General features: G+C 53.7%; 6 protein-coding genes across 6 annotated transcripts; 4 read left to right on the top strand and 2 right to left on the bottom strand.

Annotated features, from left to right (window-relative positions):
- Positions 1-624: 624 nt before the first annotated feature.
- On the top strand, positions 625-2,490 carry PG985_015800 (uncharacterized protein; the record flags this gene model as incomplete). Its single annotated transcript, XM_066835566.1, has 2 exons — positions 625-1,128; positions 1,189-2,490. 2 exons carry the CDS (start codon positions 625-627, stop codon positions 2,488-2,490), a joined length of 1,806 nt encoding a protein of 601 aa, XP_066676769.1.
- Positions 2,491-3,221: 731 nt separating this feature from the next.
- On the bottom strand, positions 3,222-4,563 carry PG985_015799 (DnaJ domain-containing protein; the record flags this gene model as incomplete). Its single annotated transcript, XM_066835565.1, has 2 exons — positions 3,222-4,305; positions 4,397-4,563. 2 exons carry the CDS (start codon positions 4,561-4,563, stop codon positions 3,222-3,224), a joined length of 1,251 nt encoding a protein of 416 aa, XP_066676768.1.
- An 815-nt stretch (positions 4,564-5,378) lies between these two features.
- Positions 5,379-8,402, top strand: PG985_015798 (helicase associated domain-containing protein; the record flags this gene model as incomplete). Its single annotated transcript, XM_066835564.1, has 1 exon — positions 5,379-8,402. The coding sequence occupies one exon, from the start codon at positions 5,379-5,381 to the stop codon at positions 8,400-8,402; it is 3,024 nt and encodes a 1,007-aa protein (XP_066676767.1).
- Positions 8,403-8,971: 569 nt separating this feature from the next.
- On the top strand, positions 8,972-9,775 carry PG985_015797 (uncharacterized protein; the record flags this gene model as incomplete). Its single annotated transcript, XM_066835563.1, has 1 exon — positions 8,972-9,775. The coding sequence occupies one exon, from the start codon at positions 8,972-8,974 to the stop codon at positions 9,773-9,775; it is 804 nt and encodes a 267-aa protein (XP_066676766.1).
- A 421-nt stretch (positions 9,776-10,196) lies between these two features.
- On the bottom strand, positions 10,197-10,727 carry PG985_015796 (uncharacterized protein; the record flags this gene model as incomplete). The annotated part of the gene is made up of 2 exons (XM_066835562.1): positions 10,197-10,277; positions 10,401-10,727. 2 exons carry the CDS (start codon positions 10,725-10,727, stop codon positions 10,197-10,199), a joined length of 408 nt encoding a protein of 135 aa, XP_066676765.1.
- Positions 10,728-13,767: 3,040 nt separating this feature from the next.
- On the top strand, positions 13,768-15,167 carry PG985_015795 (uncharacterized protein; the record flags this gene model as incomplete). Its single annotated transcript, XM_066835561.1, has 2 exons — positions 13,768-14,037; positions 14,124-15,167. The coding sequence occupies 2 exons, from the start codon at positions 13,768-13,770 to the stop codon at positions 15,165-15,167; spliced, it is 1,314 nt and encodes a 437-aa protein (XP_066676764.1).
- Positions 15,168-19,808: the final 4,641 nt, after the last annotated feature.

Raw genomic sequence — 19,808 nt, 5'->3', positions numbered from 1 at the left:
TTTTGGATCGATATGGATGTTGTCGCGTGAGGTTTGGGTGGAAATGGTAAAAGTAGATGACAACTTTCTGCGGCGGACGGAAGTGGAAGTCGATGGAATTGGCGCCTTTATGACGGTGTGAAGTGGGCTGGGCTGGCTGGGCTCTGGCTGAAGGGTCCAGAGGTGTGTGTCCCTCTTTTTGCTTGGCCTTCGCCGGGCTGACTCAATGCTCGAGTCCCTTCGGGCTAAAAGAGGGTGTGCAAGGGCGCGGCCTGGCTGCTTATTGCCGATGGGGCCAATGTGAGGCTAAGTAAACCGCCTCCCGCCTGGCAAATGTGGCGCATTTCGCAGTCTTGGAGGTCAGATTGGAAACAGCCGATGCTACGCTACAGATACCGTGCGCTTCCAGTCACGTACGACATGAGGGGGACACACGCTTTGTGTTTAATGTGACCTCCAGAACACCAAAGACAAACAACAATCTGTTGGCTCTTCTCTGTTTTCGTTCTCTATATATCTATCTGCATGCAGGCATGAAGTGATCTGATGTCAACGTCTGGAATTGCTGCTTTGTTTCGTTTGGTGGGGTAGCTGAGGGACAGAGTCAAGAGTCACGAGTCTTGGCAGATGGACGTCCTATCGGGAATGCCGTGGCTTACCCTTCCCTTGAAAGGTGCTGCTGCATTGGGTATATACCTGGGGTACGGAGGCCTTCATGATGCCTTCGTCCTTTCCATATTTGCATTCTGGAGATGCCGCGACGCGATCCTGGACTTGCTGGCCAGTAACACCGGCCAAGCAGTACTGCTCAAGCCGGCCCTGACTGTACTGGTTGCATCTCTGATTATCCAGGTTGCCAGGTCTTTTCTTGGCGTCAACCATCGACCGTCGGGATGGAATGGGTCAACCAAAGCTTTGCTGATCCCATGCCGGACTACGCATTCCCGGTTGTTCCCAAAGAAGCATTCCTTTTCTAACTCGTACCTTATGATCGGGTTCCCTGTGGGCTGGGAAGGTGTCGCGGGCGGCATGATCTCCACAGGCTCACAGAACAAGGGTTGGTACCACATTGATGCAGCCGACTACCTTGACAGGGGAAATGGCCATCTCGGTTTAAGAGGGAAGCTGGACGCTTATTTAACCTCGCAAGTAAGGGAGAGCGCATATCCGTTAAACGAACAAGTGTCCTAGCTAACGTGATATATATAGTGTATCAAACCAGCAGACTATCCACATGCCTACCTGGTCACTGCTGCCAAGTTCTTGGGATATCAGTTCAATCCTGTATCCTTCTGGTATCTGTATTCTGCGGAGAAGGATCTAACAGCAATCGTGCTTGAAGTCAATAACACGTTCGGCGAAAGACACATGTATTTCGTGACAGCCGATGATGCTACCAACGAGTTGCAAGATGCCGCTGCTGGCGTGGAATCCTCTGGTCTGGATGGCTCTGGAAAGGGTGGCATTCCGCTGGCTAATCATAGGCTGCAGCAGAAAGCCATCCCTAAAGATTTCCACGTCTCCCCTTTCAACTCGAGAAAGGGGGCCTACTCTCTGATCGCATATGACCCCTTTTCGCCGTTTTTGGAAGGGACGGGGAAAATCAACAACACCATCACCTTGAACTCATCCAAAGTCCATGCCAAAATGGTTGCACGAGTTTTCTCGGAAGGAGATCCCATCGATCCCACTGCCTTGACCACTTGGCAAAAGGTCCAGTTCTTGGCAGCGTGGTGGTGGGTTGGCCTCGTCACATTCCCACGCATCGTGAAAGAAGCTGGGGTTCTTTTCTTCCAACGAAAACTCCACGTCTGGTATCGTCCGGAACCCTTGAAGAGGAGCATTGCACGCAAAGCAGATGAAACCGAGGCCGGGCTTGAAAAGTTCTTCAGGAAGTACTTGCGTTATCTCGTGAGGAAATGTCCTGCCCCGATAACCGTCCGCTATGTCCCCAGCGGCTTAGCAGTCGCGGGCATTGAGACGATGACCAATACCGATCCTGAGGCTTCCGGAGATGAGCAGACCATGGAGTTCAAGGTCTTGACACCAGTCTTTTATACCAGATTCGTCTACTATGCCCACGACCTCGAAGCCTTGTTCTGCGAGCTCAACGATAACTGTACCATATGGGTGTCTCGACCCGACTTGCTCCCCAAGCTGCTGTTCAAGAAACCGTCGCCGCCGATGGATCTGCAGAACATGTTTGAATATGGCCAGTTCAAGCTGATTCAGCGCTTGCGCCAACGGCCTGAACGAATAGAACAGCCAATGACCTCGGCACACGTACCGACCAAGGCAGAGACCCACTCGAAACAAGATATTCGGGATTTCAGACCATCAGCCATGGATGGGTTTGTTATGTCTGAAGAGGAACCAGAGGCAAGGCGGCAGTATCGGTTCCTGGTGCTCAAGCGATTTATTGCAGACAAGACGGCCCTTGGAGATCTAAGCTTGCTGGGCCTGGAGCTCCTCGTGCTGAAGGCATGCATGGCTTGGGTAGTGACTAGGTGAGGCCTAAAACGCGGGGCTTGTATACTGGCTCAATTATCAAGACCACGTGTAGTCTTCCAATCAGCAGCTCAGACAGACTTGAGAGTTCTGGACAGTATGAGGGTTTACTCTGACACCACTGTCAAGAATATTCCGATATTAGGTTGTGTGTTGGGCGTCACATTGTAGCTCCATGAGTCAACATTCAGGGATGACTACAAAACACACAAATACACACTCACGATATTATGCATTCGGTACATTGCCAGCTGGGCTGACCGAGCAATCAGTGTCTTGAAGATCCCTTTTTGATGTTTCTAGGATAGATAACAGCTTGAAGAATACCCCTGAGTATGATACCGTTGTAAACTTACATGAATTGAGAATGATATACCGTCCATGCCCTTCTCAAATATGAAAAGAGAATCTCAACATGCGTGCCCCTGAATTTGGCATGATATGCATGTCTACACTCGCTTGTGGGTATCCATCTTTTTGGGGCCCTTAAAATCGCCAACCTCATAGGAGTCGAAGAAGCAAGCTAAGCCTTCCACGAGCACTGGGACAGACACATAGTTCATCTGAGCCCTCCAACAGGTAGGAAACTTCAATTAGCATCATATTCGTTATGGCCCGACGTCTCTTCAAAGTGGTCATGTGCTCGGATTTTTCCGGCCGTCAAAGTAGGTTGGATAATCGCTGGTATCTTCCATTATACAATATTCTATCTCGTATCAGAAACCTTTTTCTGTCTAAAGTTCATCACGCTCGACTCCCTCATCTGGTATCGGCTTCTCGGGCCTGCCGCTGTCTTTGTGCAGGTCCACGCCGATCTTGCCTCGCCACTTCTCCCAAGTGGCCCAGAAGTCCTTCTCCATGCCGCTTTCTAGTTGGTCTGGCAAGACCACGGTGTATTCCACATAGAGCTTGCCGAACTCGGTCTCGTGATAGACCGAATCTCCATCCTCGTGCCAAAGGGGCATGCCCTCGTTTTCTACGGTGTCCACCTGTCCCGGCTGCACAACTTGACCGCGCTCGCGCCCGAGTCGGACAATATGGCCGTCGAGATGCGTGATGTTCCGGGTCCAGTCGCCCATCCAGGCTTCCCGTAGTGAGAGCACCTCGCGCCAGAACAGATCGTTGCCTCGTCGCCGGAAGAAGACACCGTCCACGTGCTCGGGGTTATCAAGTTCCAGATCGGGTTCCTTCTCCGTCAGGGTAACAACGAGATCACCGGCCACATAGTCGGGGCTGGCATCGGCCTCGTTCTCGTAGACAATCTTGGAGTCGCGGGCAGCGCCACGCTCGATCTTGATAGCAACGGTCGTGGGCTTGCGCAGGACGCGGTTGCCGTTGCAGACGGGGCACTTGTGCTTGATGGTCTTGCCGCGGCCGCCGCAGGCGTCGCACTGGGTCTGGATCTGCTGGAACATGCCGGGCGCCAGCTGATGCTTAATAATGCGAATGCCGTGGCCGCCGCAGTGGCCGCAGACGTCGACGGCGCCGTCCTGGGAGCCGCTGCCGTCGCACTCCTCGCAGATCTGCTGCTTGTCCCACTGGAACTCGGTGTCGCGGCCGTTGTAGAAGTCGCGCAGGGAAACGCCCACCTTAACCTCGACGCTGTGCCCGCGCGGCTGGCCCCGCTGGTAGTGGCCACCGCCGCCAAAGAAGCGGCTGAACAGGTCGAACGGGTCGTGGTGGCCGCCGCCGCCCTGCTGCCGCTTCTTCAGGCCCTCGTGGCCGTACTGGTCGTAGATCTTGCGCGAGTCGGCGTCGATCAGCGCCTCGTAGGCCTCGGCGACTTCGACGAATCTCTCGTGGGCGGTGTCATCGTTACTGTAAGCAAGCGTAGGTGTCGTTAGTGGGTTGTGTAACAAGATCAAGACAAAAGCCAGCTGGCAGAAAGAGAGCAAGAGTGTATACTTACGGGTTCTTATCCGGGTGGTATTTTTTGCTGAGTTGGCGGTAGGCGGACTTTATCTGCTTGTCGCTGGCTTGCTTGTTGATGCCGAGGATCTTGTAGTAGTCCTCGGCGCAGACGACCAGGTGCAAGAAGGCCAGCAGGAGCAGCCAGGCTGCCCCATGAAATAACATGATGGCGGCACTGGGCCAGAAACGTGTAAATGTCGAACCCGAACCCGCACCCAAGTAGCTAGAAGTAAAAGTAGAAGACTGGCGCAATAAGAGTGCAGCAATAAAACCGACTTTTGAAAGGGTGTTCTTGCTTATGGTACTTCTTCTTCCCTTTGGGGCAGAAGTAGAAAAGCAAATGGGTATGTTTGAAGTTGATTGGTATGAATGAGTGTGTTGGTTATGGACAGAGGTGGTCTTCAATACAGCTGGACGGTTGACGAGTGCCACCGTGTTACTTCCGTGTAAGTACTTGCGTACAGAAGCTACAGTGTTCAATGGGACCCGACAGCTACGCTACGGATTGGGAAATTTAGTGATAAGATAACTCCAGTGGTCCCTTAACTGCCTCTTGGCGTACATACCAGTTGGCCGTAAACTGGGCTATTATCTGATTGGCTGTGACTCACATGCAAGTGAGTACTTACTACCGTCTTACTACGAGGTCTGCTATATTGTGCCAGATCCCTTGAGGTATCATGACGAGTTAACCAATTACCTACCTACAGTGCATCAAGAATCAGAATGACCAGGCGCCCGACTCAAGTTGTCTGTATCAATCAATTGGGAGTATGCAGTCAATTTATGCTTTTGCAGGTGGTGGTTGACTGCGCAGGTTTCTAGGCAGACAGACAAGCGTGCATCTCCGATATAAGTGACCCCACTTGTCGTTGGATGCTATTTATTGATGCAAGCCAAACAATTCGCTGTTGCTAGCTGCTGCCTCCAAGCCCGTTATTCAAACATCAACATCCAATCTGCCCAACAACCTCGTCAAAATGAGCAAACGATACGCTTTCGTCCCTATGGACACTGAAGAGGTTGGGCCTCAGAAAGTCGAGAAGAAGAGAAGCAAACGTCGACATCGCGATGACCGGGACAAACCCCGAGACCACGACAGAGAACGCCACTCCCGCCCTTCCAGGCACGACCGGACACCCTCCCCAAGGAACTCCCGCAGCAGCAAATCCAAAAGCTTCCGGCGGCGAGACCACGATGCCGACGCAGATGACCGGTGGGGTGATGAAGAGCCAGCGTCTGACGATGGAGGAGCTGACGAGGAACCCGAGTTTCCAGAGTCTCCAGCGAAGCGAGTTAAACTCAGCCATAAGGATCACCATGACGACGACGCCGACCTCTCCGACACGGCACGCGACAGGAAAGAGGCTGAGGAGTTCGCCAAGCGTCTCAAGGCAAAGGACGATGGCAAATCCAAGGTCGATGAAAGATCTGGAAAGGAAAGCAAAGCCCTGGATGAGCGCCGCCGCATCGCAGAGGATGCCGCAGCCAGGCAAGCCGCCATGCCCGACATTCGTGAACGTTCGCGCCAGGAATACTTGAAGAAGCGAGAGACAGAACGACTGGCCCTTTTGCGTAAGCAGGTTGCGGATGAGCAGGCCGAGTTGAGGAGTGGTGCACGACTTTCCGACAAAGAAAGAGCCGAGTTTGGCAAGAACTTGGAAATCCTCCGCCTGGCAGAAGAGCGATTGAAGATCGACGATCACCGCGATGGCTACTACATGCCCGATGACTACATCACGGAGAAGGGCAAGATCGACCGCAAGAAGAAGGAGGACGTCCTATACAAGCGCTACGTCGACAAGGATGAGTACGGCCAGGAGAAGTTCGTGACCGAACATGAGGAATGGGAACGAGAACAAACCCAGAAGGCCAAGGCGCAGATCAACCGCGCCGAGAGGCAATATGAAGGCGACTACTCTCTTGTCATGGATGAAGAGCAGTACATCAACTGGAATCTAGACGCTACTCTTGCTGGGGAGGGCAAGCAGTTGACCAAGGAACAACGCTTCCTAGACGCACAAATTGACGCAGCAGAGAAGAAGGCTCTCACTATCCAGGAGACTCGAAAGAGCTTGCCTATTGCTGCTTACCGGGACGAGTTTATCGCCGCCATCAACCAATATCAGATTCTCGTCATCGTCGGTGAGACTGGAAGTGGAAAGACAACACAGTTGCCACAATACCTGCACGAGGCTGGATTCACCAAAGACGGCAAAAAGGTGGGCTGTACGCAGCCGCGTCGTGTGGCCGCCATGAGTGTTGCTGCCCGTGTTGCCGAGGAAATGGGCTCCAAAGTCGGTAACGAGGTCGGTTACTCGATTCGTTTCGAAGACAATACGAGCGATAAGACCATTCTGAAGTACATGACCGATGGTATGTTACTTCGTGAGTTCATGACGGAGCCAGATTTAGCAGGCTATTCCGCATTGATGATCGACGAGGCCCACGAGCGTACCGTACACACGGATATTCTCCTGGCCTTGGTGAAGGATCTCTCACGAGAACGGCCGGATCTCAAGCTTCTGATCTCCTCGGCCACCATGAACGCAGAGAAATTCGCCAAATACTTTGATGATGCTCCCATCTTCAATATTCCCGGAAGAAGATACCCGGTCGACATCTACTACACTCCGGCGCCCGAGGCGAATTACCTGGCTGCAGCCATCACTACTGTGTTCCAAATCCATACCACCCAGGGCAAAGGAGACATCCTTGTGTTCCTCACTGGTCAGGACGAAATCGACGCAGCAGAACAAGAACTGACCGAGACGGCACGGAAACTTGGCAATCGCGTCAAGGAACTTGTTGTATGTCCGATCTACGCAAACCTGCCTTCCGAACTCCAAGCCAAAATTTTCGAACCTACCCCTGATGGCGCACGCAAAGTGGTCCTGGCAACGAACATTGCTGAAACCAGTTTGACCATTGATGGCATTGTGTATGTCATCGACCCTGGTTACGTGAAGGAAAACGTGTTCAACCCGGCTACGGGCATGTCCAATCTGGTTGTCGTGCCGTGCTCGCGAGCCTCGGCGAATCAGCGCAGCGGTCGTGCTGGACGTGTTGGCCCCGGCAAATGTTTCCGTCTCTACACGAAGTATGCCTACATGAACGAAATGGACGAGTCAACGACCCCTGAGATCCAACGGACCAATCTGAACAGCATTGTGCTGCTTTTGAAGTCTCTGGGCATCAACCAGCTCCTCGAATTTGAGTTCATGGATCCTCCACCTACAGAGTCTCTAATCGGGGCATTGAACCAGCTATTCGCTCTCCAAGCGCTCAACCACAAAGGTGAGCTCACCAAGGTTGGGCGTCAGATGGCCGAGTTTCCTACGGAACCCATGTTGGCCAAGGCTGTCTTGGCTGCCGACAAGTTTGGATGTGTGGAAGAGGTACTATCCATTGTGTCGATGTTGAGTGAGGCCTCGGCGCTGTTCTTCAGGCCAAAGGACAAGAAAATCCACGCTGACAGCGCCCGCAACCGGTTTACTGTCAAGGAAGGTGGCGACCATCTTACTCTGCTCAATATCTGGAACCAATGGGTTGACAGTGACTTCTCGCCTATATGGGCTCGCGAGAACTTCTTGCAGCAACGGTCTCTTACCCGAGCACGTGATGTTCGCGACCAGCTGTCGAAGCTCTGTGAGCGTGTCGAAGTGGCATCGTCCACTTGCGGTGCCGCCAACATTGATCCTATCAAGAAGGCGCTCACAGCTGGCTTCTTCCCCAACGCCGCACGCCTGCAGCGAAGCGGGGATGCTTATCGGACCGTCAAAAACAACACGACCGTTTTCATCCATCCCAGCTCCGTCCTCATGGGGTCGGACCCACCCGAGAAAATGGTCATTTACTTCGAATTGGTCCAGACCACTAAGGAGTACATGCGATCGTGCCTGCCCATCAAACCACAATGGTTGAACGAGGTGGCGCCTCACTTCCACAAGAAGAAGGACGTCGAGGAGCTGGAGCAACGCAAGATGCCTAAGCAAAGGCAATGAAGCAACGGGATATAGAGTTGAGAATATTTAATAAGGACAGATTATATTCCTTACCGGTCTTTCTACTTTGAGATTAGAAGGAATCAGATGCAGGGCGGCTAAAAGCAATATTCACCTCGAAGTGTCAACCAACCAACCGCATCCATGCGCGACGTTCCTACACTTGAACAGGCCATCGCGAAATTGCTATTCCCCAATCAGAACCTATTCGGCATCCCATTCCGAGATCCAGCAAGAGATATCTCGCTGCCTGATCCGCGCCCCATCCATGGAGTGGGTTTAGTACAGAATCGGCTAACCGACCGCTTCACGGCCGGGATTGAGTACCCTTCAGGGACAAAACATCGTGCGCTGCGCCGTGGGGACTACTGGATTGGGATTAGATGGAATAGTAGATAGCAACCGCTCACGCCATTGACGTCCGAGATCGATACTTATTAATAGCTTCAGTTGCCAGCCATCTTTTGGCACATGCAACCTCACCACACTATCAGTGAATTTATAAACAACCTGTGACGGCGTCAAAGACATATTGCGGCTTGACCATACCATCAAATACATCCGCCACGATGAGAACCGCAACCCTGGCCTCGGCCGCCCTCCTCGCGGCGCACCCCATCCTCGCTTCCAATCCCAACCCGGTAGCCGCCCGCGCCGACAGCAGCGAGGACGCCTACATCCAAAAGGTGTGCAACCCGCCGGCGCCCAAGGACGGCTTCGCTTCGGGCCAGGTGCCGCCCTGCATCTCCATCGACAGCATCGCCAAGGCGTGCCAGCCCGACGGCACGTCGCCGCAGGCCCTCGAGGCCCACGCCCAGTGCATGTGCGGCGGCTCCTACTTCAGCGACTACCTGGGCTGCCAGCAGTGCCTGGCCTTCCACGGCGCGCGCTCCGAGCGCGACAACGCGCACTGGGCCTCGGTGCTGGCCGTCGCCTCGTCGGCCCTCTGCACCGGCGCCGGCGGGGGCACCCCGACCGCCAGCTTCCCGAAGCTCTTCGAGTCGGCCGGCGCCGCCGTCTTCGGGCCCACCACGGGCGCCACCGTCTCCAGCGACGCCAGGAGCGGCGCGACGGCGGTCAGTCTCTATTTCACGGCCAAGGGGTCGCAGGGGCCGGGGCCCGTCACGGGGACGGCTACGGCTTCGGCGACCCCTGAGGAGACGGGGTCGCGGACGACCGGAGGAGCGTCTAAGACTACGAGTGGTGGTGACAGTGGAAGAGAGACAGAGGCAGCGAATACGGAAGCTGGCGACTCTACGGCGGCCACTTCTTCGTCTACGCCGACTGGGAACGCCGCGGCGCCCACCGGTGTAGCAGGCGCGAAGGGTCTTTTGATGGCGATGGCGGGTGGTGCGTTGGTGGCTGCTTTGTAGGCGGTACAAAGAGGAAGCTGATGGGGGAGTAATTTGTGTTTGATGAGATATATGAGAATGATGAGACACTACTTATAGTTGAGAGTCAATAATGAAGATAATGATGTTGCGAAACTGTCCCCTGATCATGAAAGTCAATAGTCCCTAAACACAAGGCCCAGCAAAGCTATGATGTCTATAGAGATGGGCTGAATTTGGTGGTATTGTAATTCGTAGGCGAGCTACTACTATATGCTTTTTCGCATCCTCTTCCACATTTTTACCAACTCCTTCCGTCAACGCCGCCTGGGGGACACTCTCAGGCTGCTAAATCCATACGTCATCATCCCGAAGCATCATTGCCACCCAAATCGACTCTTACTTCTTAACCCTCTAATTCCATACGTAGGTATTATCGAACGAGAAAAAGATCGGGTCTGGTTTATTCGGGCATGTGCTGGAAAGGCTTCTCGAGGTGCTCCTGGCAGAATGGCAGCTTGGAGACGGACCAGATCTCGGTGTCCTGGAGAATTGCGTATACGTATCAGCCATTGCCACATTCCATACCGTCTATGCATGAATAAAAGGAGGGGAGGGGGTGGGAATTGAATAGATAGATATATGTAGTAACAGTCAACAAACTTACGGGCTTGAGCTTCTTCTTGTCCTCGACGCTGAGGGTGCCGCCCTTGAGGGCGATGATCGGGGGCGCGGCGTCGGGGTCGTGGGCGATGGGGGAGCCGCACTCGGGGCAGAAGACGCGGTGGACGGCGTTGCCGGAGGAGCCCTTGCCGGCGAAGGACTTGGTCGTGCCCTCGATCTTGAGCTTGTCCTTGGGCACCACCACGACCAGCGAGTAGGTGCTGCCCGACTGGCGCTGGCAGTCGTCGCAGTGGTCGTAGCCCACGATCAGGGGCTCGGCGTCGACGGTGTACTTGACGGCGCCGCAGAGGCAGTGGCCGGAGAGACCCATTGTGTGTGTGTTTGTTTGGTTTGGGGGTGATGGTGGTGGTGAGGTTGGGAGGTTGGAAGGGTTTGTAACGAGGATGGACGGGGGATATATGTATCACTTTATATCAAGTGAGTTGTCTCTTGTCGTACGTTTCGAGAAGGGGAAAAAGAAGAGGGGTCGTGAGGCAAGGGAACGAAAGTGAGCTGCACGTTTATCTAGGTACTAACGCAGCGGTCTCTCTCTCACACACACTCACTTGCATACAGCTAACCTTAAGCTGCCCTACCTGACAGTAAAGCTATCATACATACATAGGTGGCAGGTGGGGGGAGCTTTCGCTCGCCTTGTTTAATGACATCTATTCGGACCAAAATATGCATATCAGCCCCGGAAAGTGGATGGCGGAAACTCAATGAAACGCCATTTTTGGGAGAGTATTTGGAATCCGGCTTGGTCCATCTTTGCTTCTTACCTCTTCAGTTCCTGTCTTGAACCCCCTCTCGGTGGTCCTCTTCCAAGACAGGAAGGACAGCGTGGCATACACAATCATGGGGAGGACGGCCCTATGATGTTTCGTTTCCTCTTACAGTGCTGCACCCTTGTCTCTCTCTCTCTCTCTCTCTCTTATTCGGCTGAAAGCTCACATAACTTCGGTCCCCTCCATGACGATGGTGGGGGGCTGATAGCGGGGTAGTTTACTTAGGGTCGACACAATTAGTCCAAGTAGACCCGAACAGGGGAGAGAGCTAAGACGAGACTTGACAGCTCCAAAGCTTCAAAGCTTTCTCTCCCTCTCGTTCAGCCGTACGTAACCCTTCTCGATCATTGAAACACAGAACCACGTAAACACTTGTCTTGGCGGTCCATCGAGTTCTTCTCAATGGCTGGGTTTCTAAACGCCCTATGCAAAGCACATCAGATGTCCCCTCCCGATCATTTGTGCTAGATAACAGTTGCATCTTGCTCTTGCTTTTCGGACTCGCCCCGGGCCATCCGACAGGTTTCATTGATTGGAGGGGCAACTGAGGTAGGTAGGGGTGCTCTTCTCAAGGGAGCAGGGGGAGCTCCTCCAAGGCTCCTTAATACCTAAGATAGGGTCCTGGTCCTTCTTCTTCTTCGTCAAGGGGGGCAGAGGAGAGGGGTCTTTTGGGATATTTGCCCGTTGACCTGCAGGAAAGGACGATGTGGCGCCTCTATTTGTCATTGTATCCCAGCTGGCGTGCGTTGCGTCGTGGTGGTGTGGTATTCGCAAGTCGCCAGGTCGGTCTCCCGCCCGTCAGCGCCAGCGGAGCCCCGTTCAGAAGGTTCCATCTGGTCTCCCTAGCCCGCTTCGAGTCTAGCACATCCGTAGCTGGTGTGGGTAAGCGCCTGCGCGACATGCATGAGGGAGGACCGGGCTCCATCGAAAACCCCCATTCTCCTTCCAAGACAGCAGGCAAGTATTTGGAATTCCGGTGCTTGCTGCGGCTTTACATATCAGGCTTTTGTCCTTTTAGTCGATTTCCGCCGAGGGAAAGTGGCATGTTTACTTTTGAGGGGGGAAGAGTCGGTGAGTAATTCCCAAAAGGAGTATCACGATTGTCAGCTCCCACCATATACGGGACAACGGCTCGCTTGGCAAGTATACCATACCTACTTACCAAGCTCGTCCATTCGCCGACTCTTTCTGTTTGGGAAAACAAAGACAACAGCTGCCTGGAAGTTGCACTTCTTCACGATGAGCAGGAGCTCGATGAGTTGAGGGCCTCGGCGTAATACGCCGTCAGCCCGCCCAGGCGACTACAGGTCCGGATAGCGATGAAATCCAACAAACCCAAATTGGCAAAATCCTACCATCTGTCTTTCCAAGCCAGCACGTATGGTCGGCAGTACTAATGCCTGCATCAACCTCTCGAGGAACATATTGCTAGGCATCGATGGCCGTCTTGTAGTCACTGACAAATACTAAGCAGGGCCTTATTCGTATTAGAAAGGTCTGTCGCTATGACAGTTTTCTTTCCATGCAACATACCAAGCCTCATCTTGAGGAAGATTACTTGGGAAAAGCTCAACCCTTTGAGCTTTGCCTCGCCGCTCCGTAGCGCGCAACAAGTCATCATTGATCCAAGCTCATATGGTATGTGGGCAAAGAATTGTCGTTTCCTATTGGTCGATGTCAAACAGCCAGACTCGGTTCATTCCGGTGTGCGCTCCAGGTGTCGTCCATGTGTCCGGTCCGGCCCGGTGTCCGGCTGTCGGCCTGTGCCCACGGGCTGTCTCCCGGGCTCCCATTCTTGGATCTGACACTTGGCCGGGGTGAACGTAAGTGAGTGGCCTGTCCGTTGCGCTCATTATGACGATGCTCAGGCTGGGTAGTCCAGATAACTGCGTATAGCGGGTGGTGAGGGTATGTCAACGGTGCTCCTTGGTAGTGGGCCAACGGATGCGAAGCGTATTCGACATATGGCCCATGAGATATGCCAAACGGGACATTGTCCATGGCTAAATACATCGGCATCCATCACTGCACGGCAACACGGGGCTCATATATAGGCGTGTCGGCGATGTTGTCATTCACATATGGAATCACGTCACAGGGGCCCGCAACCCGATAACGGAGGCCGATTGCCAAGATCGGGCCAAAACTTGAGGGGCAACCCGTTGGACCTAGCCATTCAACAACGGTAGACTATTGTGATACGTAAATATATTTGATGGCAAATATCAACAACTAGCCCGTCTACCACGCCCTGAAGATACCGAAAATCGCATGGAAGTGGGGCCGTCACGAAGCAGACGAACTACATCTAGTTAGCTACGCCTTGTACGATACATGCCAAAACCTCTATATTTTTGGAAAAGATTATTACGATTCTCAAGGCCTCATCTGACTGATCACCACCCAGGTTTTTTCTCGCTTCAGGATTCTATAACAGATTCGGTCAGAGGAATACACCCGGGGCTTACACAGCAACGCACATAACAGCAACACTTTATTGTCGGAAGCTGCCGGATTAGGAGGCAACATAATTCCTCTGGATATACCATCGACGTCCAGTTCAGATATCATTCACCAGCCGTCATGACAGGAGGTACCACGGCCGGCTCTGCTGCTGCTGAGCCTGAGTTGGTCCAGGGGATGGCTCACCAGAATCCTCTAGAGGAGACGGATCAGGGCAAAGACACCACGAAGCTGGCCACCAGATTCCAACACCTTTCTCTCTCGGCTCAAACCATCCACGCCGATGATTTCTTGAGCTCACACCAAGCAGTCGCACCGCCCATGCATGTGTCGACTACCTTTCGATACAGTGATAACCCAGAGGAGCTCTCTCCGTGGCACAATCCCAACGTAAGTACACCCATAGATAAATATCCCACCCCTGGGTCAGCTGATGCTTTCTGGCCGTCATTCAATGCTAATATACCCCCTCAAAGCCTGCCAATGTTCACGACTCACACGTCTACTCGCGCGAGAGCGCTCCCAACTCGGCCCGCATGGAGGCGATCCTAACCTCGATCCTGCGCGGCCCGGCGCTGACGTACTCGTCCGGGCTGGCGGCCTTCCACGCGATGCTGGTGTACCTGAACCCGAAGCGCATCGCCATCGGGGGCGGCTACCACGGCTGCCACGGCGTCATCGCGCTCCTGGCCAAGCTGACGGGCCTGAAGCAGGTGGACCTGGACTGCGACGACGCCGAGCTGGGCCCGGGAGACGTGCTGCACGTCGAGACGCCCCTCAACCCCTTCGGCACGGCGCGCGACCTCGCCTTCTATGCGGCCAAGGCTCGCCGCATCGGCTGCTACCTGACCGTCGACGCCACGTTTGCGCCGCCCCCGCTGCAGGACCCCTTCGCGTTCGGGGCCGACCTCGTCATGCACTCGGGCACCAAGTACTTCGGCGGCCACAGTGACATGCTGTGCGGCGTCCTGGCCGTGGCGCCCCGGCACGCGGCCGCCATGTCGCAGCCGCTCAAGGAGGAGCGCCTGGTGCTCGGCTCGAACCTCGGCAACTTCGAGGGCTGGCTGGGGATCCGCAGCCTGCGGACGCTCGAGGTCCGCGTCAAGAAGCAGGCGCACGACGCCGAGAAGCTGGTGGCGTGGCTCGCCGCCGAGGCCCGCAAGGAGGGCAGCGCCGTCAGCAAGGTCGTGGCCGAGGTGACGCACTCGAGCCTGCAGACGAAGGATCTGGAAGGAGGGGACGACAAGAGCTGGCTGCGCAAGCAGATGCCGCACGGCTTCAACCCGGTCTTCGCCTTCCTGACGCACGACGAGGCGCAGGCCAAGGCGCTGCCGAGCAAGCTGCAGCTCTTCCACCACGCGACGAGCCTCGGCGGGGTCGAGAGCCTGATCGAGTGGCGGCACATGTCGGACGCCATGTGCGACCGGCGGCTGCTGCGCGTCAGCGTCGGGCTCGAGGGGTGGGAGGACCTAAGGGAGGACTTGGAGCGGGGGTTTGGGGAGCTGATTCAGGGGGAATAGGGGGCGTTGCTCGGGGGGGATGACGGATGTCGATGTAGAACATGAACATAACATAAGATTTATTCCTCATTGTGAACTCGCTCGATATAAGATTGTATGTTGGAGCAATGTCTGTGGGATATATGCAGACAGGCAGTAGTAACAAAGATTTCAACCTAGGCGGTGCTTACTTTATGAATCTTGATGCGCAAGTGGCATCGAAGGGATCGAATCTCTGCTATGCGTTAACTATACCGAGCAAGCGTCACGTTGATTCAGTAACCTCATAGTCTTTTACCCGGATGTCTGGACGCCTTTCGCTCTTCATTCTTCCAACGCTCGCGGGACCAGGCAATCGAGGGAGCTGCGGACACTGGGTCTCACCATAGCGTGTTAAGGGGATTGGAAGAGGGTGGTGTGAGTTGTGATCCTTCCTTTGCTGGTCTTTTTGAGCATCAGCTTCCAGTGTTCAACTACGTCACACGAGAGAAAGAGAATGACAAGAGTAAGCTGGTGGACTGGCAGCTAGCAGCTACTTGAGGAGGATGTAAGTCCATTGATGTTTACTGGAGTTCTAATATATCGTGATGATAAAGGTTTCACTCGAAGGTAGCCACAGGAATTACAAGAAGAGAAACACGCAGAGAAGGTAGCGGTATTGCTGGAATCCCAAAACGATTGGGGATCCCTACTTCAGCCGTCTATATATGCCTACAAGATTGCCCCTTATAATGCCAGTTGCGCTGGTGGCAGCCTGAAATGCACGTATTTCAAGCATGGCATGAAGAGGTTTCAAGAGTCTCGAGTATATGTAAAGACAAATGGGGCAAGCATCAAGAGATGCGCGCTCAAGTTACCACACAGTGATGATGGTCGTGTCGCCTACCAGACATTTCTAACATGTACTGCCATATCGTATAGAATGCCCGTCGAGAGCATCTGGCCCTCACGACAACAATATATCCTCTAGACAGCGACAGACCATGATGAGCCCAGGGACTTCCCTATCGTAGCTATCATCCCGTACAGAATGCATCCGTCTCCATGAGCCGATAACCCCTGGGAATATCGTTTCCTACCTCTTGCCCCCCTTTTCCACAAACCAAGGACTGATTCCACGCACACTACAGTCAGCAATGTAGTGTGCCAGCATCGATGCCCCCACCGCGGCAGGAGCTTCAACCGTCCATCGCTCGCTTGTTGGACAGGCTTTGAATCCCCTAGTTCATCGCATATCAAGGCAATACATGCATACAGATACATCTATAGGGCTTACGTACCACGGCATCTCCTCCCATGCCACGACCCCGCTCACCAACCGGGCCGGACAGCCGCCGGCGTCGGCCGTGGTGTCGGTCTTATCGCAGAGCTCCTGTGGGTATGGGGAGAATGAGGAGTAGGGGTAGGGGCAGGGGGCAGGGGGTAGGGGGCAAGAGTAGTGCACATACTTAGCAACAGTTAGGTAGAACGACAGCAGCAATAGCATAGGGCAGCAGCCGTAGCGGCGGTGGTAGTGGCTTGGGAGTTGTTTCAACATTCCCCGCGCCCCTTCCCTTGTCTACGAACACGACCGTAGCACTCATGCCTCGCCGTTTGAAGGGTATGCGCCATCTTCACTCCTTGCTTTTGTCTCCTTGCTATTGTGGGGTGGGAACACTGACGGATAGATAGATGGTTGAATAGATCATCCGCTAAGTCTTGTCGGCTGTTGCTACTGCGTACCTAAATCACACCTTTCCCTGTCGCCGTAGTACTGGAGCCGATTCCCTTCATAATGCAGGGGCTTACCCCGTGGGCGTCCTTTTCAAGAGAGAGAAGGCCCGAGAAGGATCCATCGGGAATAAACCGTAAGCGGTCCGCATCGGAAACATATGGTGCCGCGTGATCGATGGTGCATGGCTGGGCTTACGCGGACAACAACAACAACAAACAGCATCGGCCATCGATCAAGCAAGCTTGTATTCCATAGTGTGCAAGCAGGCAAGGGCAGGGAAGGGAAACAAGAAGGATGGAGGCCAGCACGGTTGTCAGTTGTAGTGGAATGAGGAGGATTAGCAGTGGTGGGACAGACGAAGCAGCAGCCAAGCCCGCCCTAAACCGATGCCCAAAACCAAACCAAACCGACCGCTTCACCACGGCGAAAGGCACAGACGGGTATGTTGTGTGATTTGCCGGGGAGCCGGGGGAGGAGGGATGATAGTGGCAGATATGTTGTCGTGAGCATACGTGTGCGTGGTCCACGTTCCACAACTATGTGCTTATTTTCTTGTCTATTTACCCAACAACATGCAGCATCAGAACCCCGTAAGTATCTCCCTTGTACCGACTTTCCCACTGTCCGAGTACGCAATGTGTGCGTGTGAGGTGTCTACGTTCGTGCGTTGATCCCCGACATCTTGGTCTTCTTGAATAGGAAGGCAGAAAGTGAAAAGAGGAAACACCTGCTGTTTAGGCCTGCGGTATTTTCTTCTTGATGCCGCGCCCGTGTGTGTGTTTGCGAGTGTGTATGTGTTGGGCCATTATTCACTGACACGCCGTCAGGTGCGCCGTTTTGCCTTCAGGCTGTGTGGCTCATGCGGTGGTTTCGAAACGAGGAAGGAGAGAGAAAACAGAGGCAAGGAAAGAGAGAGAAGCAGAGAGGCATTCTCCGTTCCCAATCGACGAAAATCGCGCACGCCAGAAAACTTCACAAGCATGTGAAAGTTTGCATACCTATCTATCACTGTATAGCATTTGTGTGTATGTGTGCTCGAGCTTGATGTGCTCGAGTAAGTCGTAGTTTGGACCGACTCCGACCTGCCCTATCCTCCTTCGGCGTGAGGCCCGAAACCAGGCGCATGACAAGATGTGTCCTCGTGACGGGGCAGACGTCGGGGGAGAGCGAAGCAGCATAGCATATTGGGACGGAAGCCGCCACAGATAGATACGCGGCTTCTTCTACATATCTTAGTTGCGGTAAACTGTCGGATTACTCATGGCCAGGGGAGGGGAGACGAAGTGTACAACCCCTGCCAATAGGATAGGATGGAGCGAGGAAGATGCTACGGGCATATCTTTACCTTACCATCGTTACATGAGGAAGACAGCCAGCCTCGCTGTTCAATTATACCGAGATTACGGTGCCGCGAACATGGCCTGCCCTCACGGCCACCCCCGAGATATGCGGAGGTGGTTGATTCCACCGCGAGTGCGACGGTGAAGATTGCAGATCCAGGAACTACTGTCACCCTATCCGCCCGCCGAATCCCCCCTGAACAGTAAGCCCAACAGAGAAAAGAAGAAACAAATAGAATCTAGACCGGTCCATATCGCAAATGGACCCCTATAAAAAAGAGATATGGATAGAGAGAGACAGCGACAGCTTGGCAATCTACCCCTACTGCCCACTGCACGATCGATCGTGGATGCGACGATGCCGGACAGTTACAGCGGCAGTGGATACAATAGGACAGGTTCGTGGGAGGATGCTGTGTGCCTATCTCTCTCTATCTATCACTCTACAATATCAAGCCGAGACACAGAAATTTGATATGCCGAAGAGATCAGCCAGCTACACACACATCCCGACACTCAATTCTTTGAAACCCCCCATCAATTCATCCAACCCCTCCCCTCCCCTCCTCCCTTCCTTTCGTTCTAGAAAAAGAGTGCGGAGAAGGTTCCGGGTAAGCAGAAAGTGTGTTTCGTTCCATGTTGGTCTGTGATTTGTTCGTATGAACTCTCTCTCAGATCTGACCAACACCATGTCACAAAAAACAAGACGGGTGGTGGGAACTTGGGAAAGGGTGAGTGAGAACAGAGTTTCGTTGCGATGAAAAATAAAAAGGCCATCAGAAACTCTCATGGGGACAAGGCCTGCGCGCCAATCAGCCCGACGGACGGACAGTAGGAACGCTCCGTGCCTGCCTGAGCTTTTCCATTGGCCCCCCTTGCCCTTGGTCAGTCAGTCCCTTCAGGCAATAATTCAATTCGGTGGACAACAGGGGGAATCCCTTCATCCCTCCATATCTCTTTCTCATTCTTTCTTCACCCCAAGATAAAGGGACGACGATGTGTCTCGTGGTGGCTGTTCACGGTTCGATCTCGACCCCCAAAACTATTATATACAACTGACGTACCGTATCCTATTGCCGAACAGCAGCAACATATAGTTAGCGTTTGCATTGAAACCCCAAAGGTCCCGAGGATAAACACCACCATCTGGGAGCCCTGGGATTGCATAAGAGTAGTAGAGTCTGAGGTTGCACAATCCCTGTCCATTCTTCATTGCGTGCCAACGGGAGTCCCTCCGAAGGCAACCAGCCAACAGCCGATGACGAGATGAGGATAGACTCGAGCCCGAACACGGCGCGGAAAAAAAAAAACAAAAAAAAAAAAAAAATGGGGAGAGTTCGTCCGAGATTTGTGCGCATAGATAGACCGCCAAGCTTCGCTCCGTCATGAAGTATACCGAACAAGATATCAGACAACCGGCTCAAGAGGTCTGGGCACCGGAATTGAGTCGAACCGTGTGAGATGATCAGATTGCATTGGTCTGGTAAGTAAGCAAAGGCACAGAAAGCATCCATACCATGATATCAAGTTGTTCTCCCAAGACCATGCTCTACGCCTCCGGCCGGCGGTCTGGCTGGTTGCAAGAGTAGATAATCAAGTCAACGCTAG

This window comes from Apiospora marii (assembly GCF_038362585.1).
Source record: "Apiospora marii strain CBS 49790 chromosome Unknown utg000013l_segment0_segment0, whole genome shotgun sequence".
Classification (NCBI taxonomy): Eukaryota; Fungi; Ascomycota; class Sordariomycetes; order Amphisphaeriales; family Apiosporaceae; genus Apiospora; species Apiospora marii.
The sequence above is the reverse complement of the archived record's forward strand: the minus strand, read 5'-3'. Positions and strand labels throughout refer to the sequence as shown.